Here is a 19,628-nt window from a genome sequence, read left to right as displayed (position 1 = left end):
TGGTACAGGCAGAATTCAAGGACAATGATTTGTTGTAACCAATTGTGGCAGTCTCGAGATTAGCAGAGAGTCCCTGGAGACCCCCCAGGTTATTAATAATGTCTTTTTTTTATACTGCAAGCAACTTAATATATCAGACATCCCGGTCAGAATGAGATGTTTAGCAAAGGTGTTTCTCTTCAGAATGAGAGGGGTTCTTTAATAAAGTACAGGGGAAATAAATTGCAAAGAAATGAAGTGTAATAGAACAAGGCAATTACTAACCCAAGATCACATCATCTCCACCTCTCCCCTTAGTCATGGATACTTATTTACACAAATGTTTCATTATTCTGCACCCATGCCTCTGTCAGTGCCACCCGAACCAGGCCACGGGGAAGTTCTCAGACAGCAGCACTAGGTACATCACCTTCTCAATTCCACTATTCCCCTGTGGGGGGAAGCACCCTGTAACTCCAATTCACCCTCACGAAGGGCGCAGCCTAGATTAGTAACTCAATCTGTGGGAAACTGTGCAGCACCATCCATTTGATTACTTACAATTACAAGGTGCGTTTCAGCATGAAAATAAGCAGCACTAATGTGCCGTTTACCACTGAAGCCCTTAACCGATGGCACCAGGACTGAAGTTGACCCCCCTCTATAAACGGCAAAATGGTTGAATCCCAGCAGACATATTTAATCACTGAATGGGTCCGGCAGCAGTAGATCAAAACAAATTCACAACAGTGCCACTTGGGCTTTGCTTGTTCAGAAATGTCCTATCTTTTTGTCCATAATGGGAAGGCTGCCCGCGGCTCGGACATCAGGTTTACTTCAGGACAGTTCCCCTCAGCGCTGGAGCGAAAGGAATCTTCGGCTGTGTCCCAGTGTCATCAAACATCATCCCTGATACGCTACAGCTGAAAAATTAAACACATCGACGTAAGTTTTTACACTGGGAGGTACTGAGGGACGTTTCACAAAGATGGTTTTTAATGAACTCCCCTGGAGTATTCCTTGCAATCCCAGCCTAACCGCCTCAGAGGCTGCAAATGGAGGATAGAATTTCATTCCACCAGTCTGAGCTGGATTCAAACCCAGGTGAGAGACAACCTTCTGACCCAGTGCCTCTAACTGCACATCTAACCTTCTGATTACTGTCTAGTCAGCAGATTCCAGCTTAAGTGGATTCTGTCAGCAGAAAAGGGGTCAAACCCGATCTCATTTTTCCAACACCGGACACACGCAACGGTCATGCAGTCAGAGCCTATGTGGCAGAGCCACTGAATGACTCTGGCTAACTGTATATAATTCTCTTTAACGAGGTTCTAACACCAGCCTAAACCTGTATCATTGTGTTAGGCATTACTGTGTTTTGTATATAGAGTTTGCATGTACGGGGCGTGGCCCCTTTAAGAGCGCGGGAAAACACGCGGACGTCACGTCGCAAACCACGGGACTGCCCAGGCGGTCCTCGTGGCATCTCCGTTGAGTAAAGACCTGTTTGATTGTTCTCTGGTGTCGATCTCAGTTATTCGTAGGAATTCGGTAATTCCTACACCTATACCGATACCGAAAGCAGCCAACCACAGCAAACCAGATACAACCTGGAAATTTTCTCTTTCAAGCATTTTTATTGCCTGCCAGCAATTTGGTCCCAGACGCCTTGGTTTTAAGAAAGTGACAGCAGGGGAAGAGGCTCCCAATGTAGAAAGCTGGACATGGAGTAAATCCTCTTCCAGTGATGTCCTGTCATTTCTATGACAACTTGCCACTATATTAGGAGATGCAGTGTCTCTTGACCTGACTGGAAAGTGTCACTGGCTGGCAGATGGATGAGATGAATAAAACAGCAAGGTCAATTCCAACCCACATAATCCTCTGAAGGAACAATGCTTCATGGCTAGCTTTACTCCAGGACACCGTGTCTCCTCCCAGGCTTCTTTCTGCCAAAGACGTTCTTGAGGTGGGCAATGCGCCACCTGTTAAGTATGTGTATTGTATTGAACAATTAACACAAAGACTTAAACGTATAACTCAAACAGGTCTTTACTGGTTGGAGGTAGGGACTGCACGTAGGTCTTTACTTCATGCCCACAGGCGGGAACTGAGGGGAGATCAGTACCCACAGTACTATTTATACCCCTATGGCCAGGAGTGGTACTGCGTATCACTACGCCCTACAAGTAGTGCAGTCCTGTCCATAGGTTCAAAGTAGCACACATATTACATACACAACATTCCTCCCTTCTTAGCTTTACAGTCATCTCCCCATTTAACATAACGTAATAACATATATACATATATAACTTCAGGTTTACATAACAGAATAACATAGATACATAGATAACTTCATGTCAAAACAGATCACAGATTCAGTCTCTGCGGAAAACAGTTCACAGATTCAATCTCTGTGGTGTAGTCGGTTCACGTTGCTGGAGTGACTCATTCAATAGTCCTTCCATGGATTTAACAGTTTGAACTTCCGAACTGAATTGGCTCCGTTCGGAGGGACCACGTGTGTGATCTGGTAGAGGTAATAATGGTTCAGATGGGTCATCTTCTGTTTCGACTTTTCCTTTTCTGCTTCTTGGAGACTCTCTGGGCTCCACTGTCAGCTGCCAGCTGCATGCGCAGTTCCTCCTTCTCTTCCTCCTTTTTCCGTAGTAGAGCCACCTTCTCCCGATGTTCCGTAGACTTTCGGTGCTCCTCCATGATTTCTGTATGGTGGGAGTCGAAGTTACAAGTTGGGCAGGACAGGACATAGTAATATTCGGTGTCGTCCTGATCTAGGCCAGCGAGAGGGTCTTCTATTTCCTCCATACCCAGCTGGGCGTTAGCCAGCTTTTGTTCCAAGTCCAGACATCTTTCCTGAAGAGACTTCTTCATGCGTACCTCTTCATCCAGCTTTTTCTGGGCTTTCAGCAAGTCGTTTACTAATGACCTCATTTGAGATTTTACTACTTCAACTTCTTTTGGAGATTGATTGATCGGACTATGCAATCCCTCTACCGGAGCAGCTGTTTCAGCGGTCTGTTGTTCTACGTTGACGTGAGTCAGCGTACTTTTGGCATCCAAGGGCTGCTCTGTTGCAGTCATCTCAGTCTGTGTTGCCAGCTCAGCTCTTCCAATAACCTTTGAGAGCTCCGAACCCCTTTCGTTTGAATATTGAAGTTCGTGTTCAAGTTGTTCCCATTTCAGAGTCCTGTCCTTCAGCATATGCAGGAGTTGGCTGACCGTTAACTCCTCTGACATCAGACGTTTTGTGTGCTCCTGCTCCATTTTCTGCATCAGCTGCTTCTGTTGTCTTTCCAGATTCTCCAACTCTATATCAAAGAACTCTTTCGTTGCATTCAACTCTTGCTCAAAACGGCAAAGCATTTGTTCTAATTGCTGTTGTAGTTTGAAATGGAGTTGAGTTCGAGCCCGGTGTCCCTCAGAAATGGGCACATCAGTAGACTTGCCAGACTCAGAATCCACAGTTAAACTATGTTGTTGTTGCTCAGTGGAATTCTGTGCTGAAACTTTGTCTTTTGCACCTGAGTTGGGCTTACCATCATCCGTTCCAGAGTCTGGGCCGACTATCTTCACCGAGTTCTCACTCGTTATTGTTTGTAGGAAATGCCAGTCCATATTCATTTTCCTAATCCACTCCCGTCCTAGTAGTGGAGGACCTCCTTCAGATATCACATATAAGTCCATTATTTGACTGTCTTCGCCCTTGTGGACCACTGCAACCTCTATTTTCCCGATGGGGTACACTCTTTGCCCCGTGTATGTTTTCAATATAATCCCCGTATCCTGTAGGGGAATATGTTGGAATAACTTTCCGTAATCTTTCTTATTTATGACCGTCAATGCCGATCCAGTGTCCAATTCCAGTTTTACTTGGACTCCTTCTATCTGAAGAGTGACCCAAATTGTCTGGAGGTCTGCACCCTTACCAGCGTTGAGTACTCTTAAGCTAGCCAGTTCATTACAGCTTAAGCTAGCCAGTTCATTACTGCTAGCATCTGAATCGGACTCCTGTTCGGTCACCTTGTGTACCTTTGCGTATTTTCCTTGCGGTGACTTCTTGTTGCTGGTCTTCTTCCCTGACCTGCATACTCTAGCTATATGTCCAAGCCTACCACAAGTTCTACATTCTTGGTTTTTAAACCAACACTGGTTCTGATCATGCGTTGTCTTTCCACAACGATAACATTTAACAGAACTCACACCCAATTTGTGTGCACTGAGCTCCGGTGACCGTAGCTGCATTACTGCCGTGCCTCTCGCTGCGGCTTCGTGTGCTGCTGCCATAGTGACCGCCTTCTCAAGCGTCAGCTCATTCTCCTCGAGCAGTCGCTTTTGTGTATCCTGTTTAAATAAACCACACACAAATTTGTCTCGTAGTGCATCTGTCAGTCCCGTTCCAAACTGGCAATATTTCGCTAAGTTACGCAATTCCAGCAAATATTCAGCATTGCTTTCATGCTGTAGCTGCCTTCTGTCGTAAAATTTAAATCGTTCCGCTAGCATCAGCGGCGTGGGGTTTAGATGATCTTTCAGGACAGTAACAATCTCGTCGAACGTCTTATCCGCCGGTTCATCTCGTGATAACAGGTGTTTCAATTGCCCGTATGTCTTCGCACCCATTAAATTTAATAATGTTAGAGCTTTATCTTGGTCACTAATTTTATTGGCCTTACAATAATTTTTTACTCTTTCAACATATATGGCCCAATCTTCGAGGTCACTATCAAAGGTGCTAATATTCCCGTGTTTAGGCATTGTAGATTTGCAATTTCTCAGATTTTATTTTGTTTACTTGTTATCAAAGATGGCGGCTTCCCGCTCTTGCCGTCGTCCTCCGCCCACAAAATGGCGGTTTTCCCGCGCTTGGCGGTCTTCACCCGTCCCCCGACGCCGTCTCCCTTCAGCCCCGAGTGCGGCCCTTATCTCCGCCGCGATCGATGGCCCGCGCTTTTCACCGCGGCTCTCGCGCCTTCAGTGTCTGCCGACGCTGCGCCTTTCAGCCCGAGTGCGGCCCTTATCGGTGGTTGCGCTCGATGGCCCGGCTGCGCCCCTCACTTCAAAGCGGCCCGGCCCTTATCTGCCGATCGCTATCGCCCTGTACCTGTCTTCCCCCAGCCCTGTCTTCTTCTCCGGTTCACAAGCTGATGGAGGCTTCAGGGTCCTAATGCCTGTCGCTTCCAGTGGGGTGGTGCGGTTTGAAACCTCTCTTCAACCGCCGTGGAATAACTGCCGCAGGGTAAGAACCTGACTCGTCGCCAGTGTTAAGTATGTGTATTGTATTGAACAATTAACACAAAGACTTAAACGTATAACTCAAACAGGTCTTTACTGGTTGGAGGTAGGGACTGCACGTAGGTCTTTACTTCATGCCCACAGGCGGGAACTGAGGGGAGATCAGTACCCACAGTACTATTTATACCCCTATGGCCAGGAGTGGTACTGCGTATCACTACGCCCTACAAGTAGTGCAGTCCTGTCCATAGGTTCAAAGTAGCACACATATTACATACACAACACCACCAATGTGATTTTCCGTTCCTGGTCTCCTCAGGGTACCTGTTGCAGGTGGCCGAACTGAGAACAGGAGCTCACTGTGTGGTGCGTCGTGAGCTAGAGTGTGGCAGAGCAGACTGGCACTCTGAACGAAAGATTTGCATTTATATAGCGCCTTTCACCACCACCAGATGTCCCAAAGCTCTTTACAGCCAATGAAGTACAGTCACTGTTGTAATGTTGGAAATGCGGCAGCCAATATACGCACAGCAAGCTCCCACAAACAGCAATGTGATAATGACCAGACCATCTGTCTTAGTGATGTTGATTAAGGGATAAATATTGACCAGGACACCGGGGATAACTCCCCTGCTCTTCTTCGAAATAATGCCATAGGGTCTTTTACGTCCATCTGAAAGATGCAGATGGGGCCTCGGTTTAACGTCTCATCCGAAAGACGGCACCTCCAACAGTGCAGTACTCCCTCAGCACTGCACTGGAGTGTTACCCTAGATTTTTGTGCTCAAGTCTCTGGAGTGGGACTCGAACCCACAACCTTCTGACTCAGAGGCGAGGGTGCTACCCACTGAGCCGCAGCTGACACTGCCACCCTGCACTGCCTTTAAGCACACCAGCAATTTTCAGTGACCCTCCAATTAAAGGGTCAGGATCTTGCATGTTGCCGAGACAATGGCCAACGTGCCACAGATTCACGGCAGCAATTCCCTGGCAGCAAGTTCCAGATCCTGGGCATGATGTCAAGGGCTGGGGAAGGGGCAGTAAGATGCAAAACAATTAAAAGATGGAAATTCATTGGCATCCATCCCATGCACCTTCTAGGAAGAGGGAACGGAGCAACTCACTATTCCACTTGAATAGACTATGATGCTTAACACGTGGAACTTGAAGCTTAGAAAAAATACATTCAAATGTATCGCAGCAGACACCATTGGTGATGGCCCACCACTTTGCCTTGCAGCATTGGTTACCAGGGCAACAAGAATTCTTCAAAATGTGTCAGAATAAAATTAATGGAGCCAGATGTGTGTCAATTTTTAATGTACGGCTTCCTCTCAACACAAAAACGACATCTTTTTGATCATTTATTTTTCTCTTCCCTTGGAGCTCCTCACACTAGGGAGGTCAATCTACTGCCTACCCTTGGCCAATGTCATAGAGTCATAGAGTAATACAGCACGGATAGAGGCCCTTCGGCCCATCGTGTCCGCGCCGGCCATCAAGCCCTGTCTAATCTAATCCCATATTCCAGCATTTGGCCCGTAGCCTTGTATGCTATGGCATTTCAAGTGCACATCCAAATGCTTCTTAAATGTTGTGAGGGTTTCTGCCTCCACAACCCTTTCAGGCAGTGAGTTCTAGACTCCAACCACCCTCTGGGTGAAAAAGTTCTTTCTCAAATCCCCTCTAAACCTCCCGCCCTTTACCTTGAATCTATGCCCCCTAGTTATCGACCCCTCTACTAAGGGAAAAAGCTCCTCAGCATCCATCCTATCTATGCCCCTCATAATTTTGTACACCTCAATCATGTCCCCCCTCAGCCTCCTCAGCTCCAAGGAAAACAAACCCAACCTGCCCAGTCTCTCTTCATAGCTGAAGCGCTCCAGCCCTGGTAACATCCTGGTGAACCTCCTCTGCACCCTCTCTAACGCGATCACATCCTTCCTGTAGTGTGGCGACCAGAACTGCACACAATATTCCAGCTGTGGCCTAACCAGTGTTTTATACAGCTCCATCATAACCTCCTTGCTCTTATATTCAATGCCTCGGCTAATGAAGGCAAGTATCCCATATGCCTTTTTTACCACCTTATCCACCTGTTCCGCCGCCTTCAGGGATCTGTGTACTTGCACACCCAGATCCCTCTGACCCTCCGTCTTGCCTAGGGTCTTTCCATTCATTGTGTATTCCTTTGCCTTGTTAGTCCCCCCAAAGTGCATCACCTCGCACTTTTCTGGGTTAAATTCCATTTGCCACTGTTCCGCCCATCTGACCAACCCATCTATATCGTCCTGCAGACTGAGGCTACCCTCCTCGCTATTTACCACCCTACCAATTTTTGTATCATCCGCGAACTTACTGATCATACCCTTTACATTCATATCCAAGTCATTAATGTAGACCACAAACAGCAAGGGACCCAGCACCGATCCCTGTGGTACCCCACTGGCCACAGGCTTCCAGTCACAAAAACAACCTTCGACCATCACCCTCTGCCTTCTGCCACTAAGCCAGTTTTGTATCCAATGTGCCAAGGCACCCTGGATTCCATGGGCTCTTACCTTCTTGACCAGTCTCCTGTGCGGGACTTTATCGAAGGCCTTACTGAAATCCATGTATACCACATCCACTGCGTTACCCTCATCCACACACCTAGTCACCCCCTCAAAAAATTCAATCAAATTAGTCAGACATGATCTTCCCTTGACAAAGCCATGTTGACTATCCCTGATTAATCCTTGCCTCTCCAAGTGGAGACAAATTTTGTCCCTCAGGATTTTTTCCAATAATCTTCCTACCACTGATGTTAGGCTCACTGGCCTGTAGTTCCCCGGTTTTTCCCTACTACCCTTCTTGAATAATGGTACTACATTAGCGGTTCTCCAGTCCTCTGGCACATCCCCTGTGGCCAGAGAGGTCCTGAATATATGTGTTAGAGCCCCCGCAATCTCCTCCTTTGCCTCACACAGCAGCCTGGGATACATTTCATCCGGGCCTGGGGATTTATCCATTTTTAGGCCAACTAAAACCGCCAATACCTCCCCCCGCTCGATGTTAATATGTTCGAGCATATCACAGTCCCCCCGCCCTATTTCTATGTCTACATCGTCCTTCTCCATAGTGAAAACAGACGCAAAAAATTCATTCAGAACCCCTCCTACATCTTCCGGCTCCACACACAGATTGCCACTTTTGTCCCTAATGGGCCCTATTTTTTCCCTAGTTATCCTCTTACCCTTAATATACTTATAAAACATCTTCGGATTTTCCTTTATTTTGCTTGCCAGTGTTATTTCATGGCCCCTCCTTGATCTCCTAATTTCTTTTTTAAGTATCCCCCTGCACTTTTTGTACTCCTCTAGGGCTTCCTCCGTCTTTAGCCTTTTGTATCCACCAAAAGCCCTCCTTTTTTTCCTAATCCATTCCCGTATATCCCCTGACATCCAAGGTTCCCTGTGGTTTTTGGAACCACCCTTGACCTTTACGGGAACATGTTGCCATTGTATGATCTCAATCTCCCTTCTGAAAGCCTCCCATTGCTCCGATGCGGATTTTCCTACAAGTAGCTGATCCCAGTCCATTTTGGCCAGATCCTGCCTTATCCTATTAAAATCGGCCTTCCCCCAATTTAGAACCTTTATTTCCGGTCAACGGGCCTTCAGTGCATGCCCGGCCCAGGCACCACTTTAGTCTTAGAAATAATTTACTTTTAGCTTCATCTCCCCATCTCAAATTTTAGCCTGATTTTAATTATAATCTTCATTTTAATTTTAAATAGAAACAGCAAATGCTGGAAATATGCAGCCGGTCAATCAGCATCTGTAAAGAGAAAGGACAGGCTGTGACATTTTGTGTGTGTACCCTTCATCAGATGTAGTTTCAGCTTCCCAGCGTATGCGCTTCTTTAATCTCTTTTACTTCTAATTTGAAACTTCTTGACAAAAAAACACACAATTTGGTCAACGAGTCAGCTAAATCACTGACTACAAGGGCAAAAACACCAGCCCCCCGGTTAGCGATGCCTCCCTTCCGGAGGAGCTTAACAACTTCTACGCTCGCTTCGACAGGGACAACAGGGAGCCGGCTACCAAAGCCTTGCCACCCCCGGAAGACCAGGTGCTCACTCTGTCGACCTCCGACGTAAGGGGTGTTCTACGCGGAGTGAACACACGAAAGGCTGCTGGACCGGATAGCATCCCTGGACGGGTACTCAAGGAATGTGATCAGCTGGCTGATGTCTTCACCGCCATCTTCAATCTATCATTGGCCCAGGCAGTAGTCCCTACATGCTTCAAGACCGCTACCATTATTCCTGTGCCAAAACAAACGGCTGTGACGTGCCTGAACGACTATCGACCTGTCGCACTCACACCCATCATAATGAAGTGTTTCGAGAGACTGGTCTTAGCTCACATCAAAGCCAGTGTTCCCGCCTCTCTTGACCAACACCAGTTTGCCTATCGTGCAAACAGATCAACGGAGGATGCAATCACAACTGCTCTACACTCAGCACTGAATCACTTAGATGGTAAGGAGACCTACATCAGAATGCTGTTCATAGACTACAGCTCAGCATTCAACACTATCGTCCCCAACAAGCTGGCCACCAAACTCCAAACTCTTGGCCTGAACACTTCCCTCTGCAACTGGACCCTGGACTTCCTAACAAACAGACCCCAGTCTGTCAAATTAGGTAACCACACCTCCCCCCCCGACCCTGCACACGGGGGCCCCACAAGGATGTGTGCTGAGCCCCCTCCTCTACTCCCTCTTCACCCACGACTGTGTGGCTGTTCATGGTTCCAACACCATCATCAAGTTTGCGGATGATACCACGGTAGTAGGCCAGATCACCAACAACGATTAGTCAGCCTACAGGGAGGAGGTCCAGCATCTCGTGAAGTGGTGCGCCGATAACAACCTGGCCCTTAACATCAAGAAAACCAAAGAAATCATTGTGGACTTCAGGAAGTCTAAAGGTGGAAGTCACACCCCCATCCACATCAATGGGGCTGTGGTGGAAAGGGTGGACAGCTTTAAGTTCCTCGGAGTCTACATCACGGAAGACCTCTCCTGGTCCCTCAATACCTCCTCTCTGGTGAAGAAGGCCCAGCAGCGCCTATATTTCCTAAGGAGGCTGAAGGGATGTAACCTGTCACCCCTGATCCTCTCTAACTTTTACCGCTGCACAATAGAGAGCATCCTGACAAACTGTATCACAGTCTGGTATGGCAGCTGTAGCTACTATGACCGGAAAGCCCTGCAGCGGGTAGTCAAAACTGCCCAACGCATTACCGGCACCCGGCTACCGACCATAGAGCACATATACCAGAAACGCTGTCTACGGAGGTCACGGTCCATCATCAAAGACCCTACCCACCCCAGCCACAGTCTGTTCGCCCTCCTGCCATCTGGGAGACGCTACAGATGCATTCGCACCCGTACGACCAGATTTAGGAACAGCTTCTTTCCCAGGGCTGTCATCCTACTGAACTCCACAAATAAACTCTAAAGCCTGCACATCTGCCAATGCACTTTATTATGGTTATGTTTATGTTAATGTATTACAAGCCAAATGTATGTTGAATGTTTAAATGTCTTAATCTAAATGTACACTCTCGGGAGCCGCAAGCCTACATTTCGTTGTACTGCACTTGTGCACTAACAATGACAATAAAAGTTGATTTGATTTGATTTGATTGAAACTCTCTGTTTTTGAGTTTTTTGAGGTTGTAATTAGCAGAATAGATAAGGGGGAACCAGTGGATGTGGTGTACTTGGATTTTCAGAAGGCATTCGATAAGGTGCCACACAAGAGGTTATTAAACAAAATTAAGGCTCATGGGATTGGGGGTGATATACTAGCATGGATTGAGGATTGGTTAACGGACAGAAAACAGAGAGTAGGAATAAACAGGTCATTTTCGGGTTGGCAGGCTGTAACTAGTGGGGTACCGCAAGGATCAGTGCTTGGGCCTCAGCTATTCACAATCTATATCAATGATTTGGATGAGGGCCAAATGTAGTATATCCAAGTTTGCTGATGGTACAAAGCTGGGTGGGAATGTAAGTTGTGAGGAGGATGCAAAGAGGCTTCAAGGGGATATAGACGGACTAAGTGAGTGGGCAAGAACATGGCAAATGGAATATAATGTGGAGAAATGTGAAGTTATCCACTTTGGTAGGAAAAATAGAAAAGCAGAGTATTTTTTAAATGGTGAGAGATTGGGAAATGTTGGTGTTCAGAGGGACCTGGGTGTCCTTGTACACTAATCACTGAAAGTTAACATGCAGGTACAGCAAGCAATTAGGAAAGCAAATGTTATGTTGGCCTTTATTACAAGAGGATTTGAGTATAAAAGTAAAGACGTCTTACTGCAATTATATAGGGCCCTGGTGAGACCACACCTGGAGTATTGTGTACAGTTTTGGTCTCCTTACCTAAGGAAGGATATACTTGCCATAGAGGGAATGCAACGAAGGTTCGCCAGACTGATTCCTGGGATGGGGGGATTGTCCAAAGAGGAACGATTGAGTAGACTAGGCCTGTATTCTCTAGAGTTTAGAAGAATGAGAGGTGATCTCATTGAAACATTCCTACAGGGCTTGACAGGGTAGATGCAGGGAGGATGTTTCCCCTGGCTGGGGAGTCTAGAACCAGGGGGCACAGTCTCAGAATTATGGGCCGACCATTTAGGACTGAGATGAGGAGAAATTTCTTCACGCGGAAGGTGGTGAATCTTTGGAATTCTCTACGCCAGAGGTCGATGGAGGCTCAGTCGTTGAGTATATTCAAGACAGAGATCAATAGATTTTTGGATATTAAGGGAATCAAGGGATATGGGGATAGTGCAGGAAAGTGGAGATGAGGTAGAAGATCAGCCATGATCTTACTGAATGGTGGAGCAGGCTCCTGCTCCTATTTCTTATGTAATTCAGCACAGATGGGGATTGAACCCAGGATTGATCCCCAGTCAATTTTTTGGGGGCGCGCAGTCCCTTTAATGGGCTGCTCGGCCCATTCAAAATTGCGCGCCTGCGCAAAATCTCACATTGAAAAGCAGGTGACTGGCCTGCGCGGGACCTCCAGGCAGCTGCGCGGCCACGCAGCTGCGGGAACATTGTCCTCAGTCTGCATCGAATTCGTTGATTTCAGTCAGGCTGGTGGTAGGAACACTTCAATTGCCCTCAATGGCCCTGGGCTAAGGAAGGGAAAATGAACAAGGGTTTCATCTCCTGATGGCTAGCCAGTGGATGTGGGGTGAGAACAGCATCCGGCTCGGCTATGATATCCTCCAGAGGCAAGTACCTTGTGACGTAAGAAAACTACTAAGCACTTGATTTGAGTATAAAACAAGGCTTTAATCAACTGTTATACAACCATGAGATTCTAGTTACATCACTAATTCCTTGTTACAAAAACGTCCTGGGCAAGCTGGGCCCACGTCCAAGTATTTATACTCCTTGGACGGTGCCACCAGCTGGCCGCCCAGTGTTATTTCATGTGTCATTTCTTCACGAATGATAAGATTCATGACACCTTGCCCACACTCACTGTCAAGACTCATATGAATAATGGTCATTTGGACAAAGTATCAGAGGATGTCTGGCAGCCGCTGATTTATATCTCCTTGAGGGAGCCATCACCTTCAGGAGAGGACAGGACCCATCACCCTCAGAAAAGGAAGGGAGCCATCTCTCTCAGGAAAGGAGCGAGTCATCACCCTCAGGAGAGGACAGGACCCATCACCCTCAGGCGAGGAGGGAGCCATCATTCTTACAAAAGGATGGGAACCAACACCTTCAAGAGAGGAGAGGAAAAAGCTGGGGAGGAAATTGGAAAAAAAAATCCTGTAGCCAGGAGTATTTCTCCCTCAATTATCTGTCCGAGAAGAGGAGGGAAGATTTTCACCTGTGTACAGGTGTAGTGAAGTAGAGAACCCAATCTTTATAAATAGGTTTATGATTACACTACAACCACTGCATAGAGGAGATGCCAGGTTAGGAAATTAATGGCATTCATGTGACACCTTTCTACAGTAGCACGGTTGAGACTGGTAAATCAGGATGTAGGGCATCTCGGGCCCTAATATCGTACAAATCCGCGTCGGGGTGATAAGATGTGCTCAAGCATTGCCTCAAAAAGAAGTAATCACTGAATTGTGCCAGTTCACCTCGGTTGGTAGCACACTTACCTGTGTTTTGTGTCCCAAACCAGAAATTTGAGCTCATAATATAAGGACTGCTGCATGATTGGAGGTACCATCCCATGAATAAGACCCTTAGCTCAGGCCTTGTTTGTCTGTTCTGGTAATTCAGGTGATTGACCTATTTGTGGAACAGTCGAGAGCTCTCCTGGTGCCCTGGACAACATCCTCTCAACCAATACCAGCAAAAACAGATGAACTAGTCTTGCATCTCATTACCACTTGTGGGATCTTGCTCAGCATAAAATGGCTGCTGCATAGCAATAGATACTGCATTTCAAAGTAATTCATTGTATATGAAGCGCTTTGAGATGTTTCTGAAATGCAATAAGATGCTATATAAATGAAAGTCTTCCCAGCCCAATACTTAATCCAACCTAATGCTGCTGTGCCACTTAGTGGAAGAACTCTGCTACAATATTGACCCCCGAGCTTGCAACTTTTATCATTTACATAAACGTGACACTTACACACGCAAACATACTTTGTGAATGTGCTCTTGGAACTATCGGGCCTGGTTTTCCTGTCTCCGGACACTCCATGTGCTAGAAGCATTCAACAAAAAGGTGAGACCAGATCAGTCTCTCGCCACAGGTGGCTTCATCTGCCCCAAAAGTCTCAACGTTAACTTAGAAAACTACCCAAAGCACTCAAGCAGACTGGGCCACTTGGCATGTCGCAGCCAGTGCGCCACAGGGCAATGCAACAGGCATTTTGTGCCATCAATGAGATGGCGTAGTGTCCTATTGGGTGGAGATAGCCTACATAAAAATAATCTTTGCACTCCAAAATGTAATTCATTGTGTAAGGCGCTTAAGACTTCTCAACATAATAAGGCACCACATAAATTTAAAATGATTTATTATTATAGCATGTGACACAGGGAGAGAGAGAGAGGCTGGTCCAGAGAAAATCAAATATTAAAAAAAAAAAAATCCAAATTCTTTGTAATAGTTGATGGTAATGGGACAAGCGAAGAAAGGGGAGACCAAACGTAGATTGGGTGACCACTTTGTGGATCACCCCCGTTCAGTCCGTAAGCGTGACCCCGAACATCCGGTCGCCTGTCACTTTAATTCTCCGCTTCACTCCCACTCAGACCTCTCTGTCCTCGGCCTCTTACACTGTTCCAACGAAGCTCAACGTGAGCTCGAGGAACAGCACCTCATCTTTTGATTAGGCACTTTACAGTCTTCTGGACTCGACATCGAGTTCAACAATTTTTGACTGTAACCTCTGCTCCTATTTTTTCTAGACACATCTTTTGTTTCTTTACTTGTCCCATTACCAGCTCCTTTTGCCTTGCACCATCATCTCTTTTGTCATTTAATCGCTCCTGCCTTCCACCTTATCACAGACCGTCCCTTTGGTTCTTTCCTCCCCTCCCCCTTTCCCTGCGCCTGCTTAAAACTGGCCACATCTCTAACTTTTTCCAGTTCTGACGCAGGGTCACAGACCTGAAACGCTGACTCTGTTTCTCTCTCCACAGATGCTGCCTGACCTGCTGAGTGCTTCCAGCATTTTCAGTTTCTATTTCAGGTTTCCAGCATCTGCAGTATTTTGCTTTTGTCTTTGTAATAGTTTGTGTTTTGATATATAAATTGTTATATTACATGAACATGGGGGAGTTTGGAACAAATGCCTGACAGAAAATAAATCTTTGAGAGATAATTTGCCACAATATTGGTGGGTGTGTCTGATGTTGTTTCCAAAGGGAGGTGAAAGGCAGAATGTCTCAATACAGCAGCCAACAAGTCTGAAAATAGTATTTACAAGCAAGGTTTCTTCTGTAAGTTCTATCATTTTCTCCACTATTGCCGCAGTTTTTCCCTTTGTTGCGCGTGTTTTCTAGTGTAGCGGGTGGGCAGGCAGCCAGGCAACAGGACCCCAGCTCTTTGCCAACAATGACTGGCTGCCAGAAGATGTGCAAGAGTGGCCAGGGGTTGGCGGTGGGATGACTTTGCCTCTCTGTGCGGAATTTGAAGTCCTGAATTGAGCTACATTGTTCAGCTGCCCAGTCAATAATCACACTGTAACAAGAGTGGCAACAAAGCCTGGTGACAACATAAAACCGTCTCACTGTTGAGGCTGTGTCACTAGAGGTCATTGTCACATTCAGTACATGTGCCATTTTGGTTCTACAAAGCTATGATGAAATAACTCTGTGTTCTGGCATTTGTATTGTCTGTTGTTGTACTTGCTAATGTCTGGAATGTTCTACAGATGTAACCACTAATGCTCCTCCCTAGCCCCGCCCCTCTGGATCCTTCGGATTGGTGTGAGTCTTACTCATAAGGGCTGGGTCGGTGATGAATGATGGCTGCCTTGTCTTAACGCGATGCCATGTTCTTACTTAATAAAAGCCTTTAGTTTTAAGCTTTAACCTCTTGGATTCAGGCAGTTATTTGGCACATCAAAAGCACACTGAAGCCACATAGGGACAGGATGTAGTTACTGCACCATTTATTGCGCCCCCAACCTCCACCCCCCCCCCACCCCCCCCCACAACCCCAGTCATCGTTCAGTTGAAATCAACTGAGCAATATCAATAATAGACATGATGCGCTGGTGCTGATACCTTTTTCAACATGGCGGAGAGAAATTTGCTACAAACTAATTAGTGCATTCAATATTAATACCGCTCAGCTCATTTTCAACCCATTTGACCCTGAGTCCAGCAATGGGCTCCTGATATAAACACAGAAAATGCTGGAAATACTCAGCAGGTCAGGCAGCACCTGTGGAGAGAGGAACAGAGTTAATGTTTCGGATCAGTGACCTTGCATCTGAGCTGAGTATTTCCAGCATTTTCTGTTTTTATTTCAGATTTCCAGCATCCGCAGTATTTTGCTTTTGTATTAATGGACTCCTGATGTTCGGACACAGGAGACTGAATATTTCTGCTTTCTGAATCTGGATCCAACACTGCTATGAGTTATACCGAGAAACTCCAGGATGATTTGGACAGGTTGGGTGATTGGGCAGAAGCGTGGCAGATGCAATATAACGTGGATAAATGCGAGGTTATCCACTTTGGTGTCAAAAACAGAAAGGCAGACTATTATCTGAATGGCAATAGATTGGGAGAAGGGGAAGTGCAACGAGACCTGGGTGTCCTTGTGCACCAGTCGCTGAAGGTAAGCATGCAGGTGCAGCAGGCGGTGAAGAAGGCAAATGGTATGTTGGCCTTCGTAGCGAGAGGGTTTGAGTACAGGAACAAGGATGTCCTGCTGCAGTTGTACAGGGCCTTGGTGAGACCACACCTTGAGTACTGTGTGCAGTTTTGGTCGCCTTATCTGAGGAAGGATGTTCTTGCCATGGAAGGAGTTCAGCGAAGATTCACAAGGCTGATCCCTGGGATGGCAGGAATGATGTATGAGGAGAGATTGGGTCGATTGGGCTTGTACTCGCTGGAGTTTAGAAGAATGAGAGGGGATCTCATCGAAACTTATAAAATTCTGACAGGTCTGGACAAACTAGATGCAGATAGAATGTTCCCGATGGTCGGAGAGTCCAGAACCAGGGGTCATAGTCTAAGGATAAGGGGTAAGCCATTTAGGACAGAGATGAGGAAGAATTTCTTCACCCAGAGAGTGGTGAACCTGTGGAATTCTCTACCACAGAAGGCGGTTGAGGCCAAGTCTTTAAATATATTCAAGAAGGAGTTAGATATATTTCTTAGAACTAAAGGTATCAAGGGATATGGGGAGAAGGCAGGTACGGGGTACTGAGTTTGGATGATCAGCCATGATCACATCGAATGGCGGAGCAGGCTCGAGGGGCCGAATGGCCTACTCCTGCTCCTATCTTCTATGTATACATAGAAATGCATAAAGGTTACAATGGGGCAACAGGCCATTCAGCCCAACAGGTCTGTGCCAGCTTTTGACCTCTGGACAAGCAAATATTCTTAATCACATTTACCCACCCTGTTTCCATATTCCTTCATCCCCTTTTCCTTTATCCATCTACTCAAACTAATCTTGAATGTTGACATAATTTCCGCCTCAACCATTAACTCTGGAAGTGAAGACCACAGTGTCTCAATTCTCGATACTCTCTGCACTCTGTTCTAATGTTCTTACAATTAATCTTGTGTTTATGGTCCCTGATTCTAGACCCCTCAACTGCTGGAAAACAGTCTACTTCCATCTACACTATCCCATCCTTTCAGAGTTTACAAACACTTCTATCACCCCCTAATCCCCAGTGTCGTTATTATGAAAAAAGCTTCAAGACTGAATTCAAAGACCTTCCTAATTACATGTCCTCTCTTCCAGGTGCTGGAGAATCTGGCAAGAGCACCATTGTCAAGCAGATGAAGTAGGTTGTTGTTTATTTTCCTTGGAAGAATTTCATGTTTAGACTGGTGACGGATAAAGGTCACTCTTGGCATAATGGTGCCCAGTGTCCAGTTGCCAGTTAGAATGTAAATGCTGGGAGGCAGAGGGGAAGAGAATGGGCACTTTAACTTTTCGATTCCGATCAGGCCAGTTCTAATGAGTGTTTTTGTAACAAATCGCAATGTTCTTTACCTTTATTACCCTCCTTCCACGACGACCACTTTCTCTATCTGAGAGGTACAGAGTATAATGTACAATTGAATTTGCCACTGAAGTCAGTTCATTGCGTTAATCTCACAACAAGAGCCAATGATAACAGGCCCTTTCTCAGTAAATCAACGGTGACATGGATAAAAGAATCTGCTTTCAAATTCTTTCCATGTTTCACAGGTACAGAGTATAACATTGTGAACAAAATTAATAAAAATTACAATACATTTCAGAAAGAGAATGATGGAACTCAAACTAACATACATAAATTGAACAAAAATGATCCAATCAGGTTAGAGGTATGTTTTTATATTAAAATTAATAAATATCGCAAAACTCAAAAAATATAAAACTGGCAGCTTTCCAATATTGCTGTATCAGGGTTTATTGGTATTAAAGGGCTCCTGTTTATGAACCATGTCTAAATGCAGGACATAAAAAAAATTATATAGGCTTCCCCGCCTTATTTGAACGATTATAGATTTCTTCCAGGATTTTCCCTCCCTTAAGTTAACCCTTTGTCTCCTGCTCTTTTTTGTGTTCTGTCAGATGCACATCGACACACATGAATCACCTGCCCCCAATTACATAGAATGATACAGCACAGGAGGTGGCAATTCGGCCCAATGTGCCTGTGCTATATTACAAAATAAATAAGCAGCACATCATTTCATTGATCAGACTACTGTCACTTAAAATGGGGTCAATAGCATGAAAGACTATTGCAATACTCCAGCACGAGAGCACAGATTCTATCCTAACAAACATTTCCCACCAGCAAAATGACCAAGGAACCAGGTTCCCTCCAGTAAACTCAGTGTCACTAATACATAGCCCCCTACCCTAGAGATTCCCAGGGAGATAGGTCATGCATCTCTGCACAAACGCAGGATTTGGTTCATAAAAGGGGGTCCTTTAATGCCAATAAACCCTGATACAGATAGCTGCCACTGTTTGTGCCCATCTCGTTCCAGATAATTCGAAAGAGTGCTGCCTGCACCTGAACCAGTTGAGCCCTAACTGTGCCACAGTAACACATAGTGAACATGGAGCAACGCCTCATGGCACTAGGGGCTGCGTGCAAAAGAGGAGAGAGTTTTAAAATCCTCATGTCCTCCGTTGCTTGACAGAATTATTCACCAAGATGGCTACTCACGGGAGGAATGTCTCGAGTTCATCACCATCATCTACAGCAACACTGTGCAGTCCATGATGGCTATTGTCAAGGCAATGGGCACACTGAACATCGGGTATGGAGACAGTGGCAGACAGGTCAGTGCAGCCAGTTCGGGGATTACACCAGGAGCGCACGTGGTACAATTAACGCCACAATCACACACAGTACAATTAACACGACAATCAAACGAGGTACAATTAACACCACAATACCACGTGTGGAATGGTAAACACGGCAATCGCATGTGGAACCAATAACGTCACAATCCTACGTGCAGTACAATTTACTCTATGAACCCACAGCCAACAGTTCGCACCTCAATACACACTGACCAATTGTCAGTGATCACACAAGGGGGACCAGTGTTATGGTATTTCTGCTCATTTACATAGATCTTACATAGAAGATAGGAGCAGGAGTAGGCCATTCGGCCCCTCGAACCTGTTCCGCCATTTAATG

At 46.0% G+C, this 19,628-nt stretch overlaps 1 protein-coding gene across 1 annotated transcript in view; it reads left to right on the top strand.

Annotated features, from left to right (window-relative positions):
* gnat1 (guanine nucleotide binding protein (G protein), alpha transducing activity polypeptide 1) overlaps positions 1-19,628 on the top strand; it is an 81,521-nt gene that overhangs the window by 30,127 nt on the left and 31,766 nt on the right. Inside the window, exons 2-3 of the mRNA XM_086001980.1 lie at positions 17,720-17,762; positions 19,123-19,264. Coding sequence (XP_085858106.1) covers positions 17,720-17,762; positions 19,123-19,264 — 185 coding nt within the window. The remainder of the gene's footprint in view (positions 1-17,719; positions 17,763-19,122; positions 19,265-19,628) is intronic.

This window comes from Somniosus microcephalus, chromosome 11 (genome assembly GCF_052327205.1).
Source record: "Somniosus microcephalus isolate GS21.2 chromosome 11, FLI_Smic_1.0, whole genome shotgun sequence".
NCBI classification, from domain to species: domain Eukaryota; kingdom Metazoa; phylum Chordata; class Chondrichthyes; order Squaliformes; family Somniosidae; genus Somniosus; species Somniosus microcephalus.
This window is presented reverse-complemented; position numbering and strand designations above follow the sequence as displayed.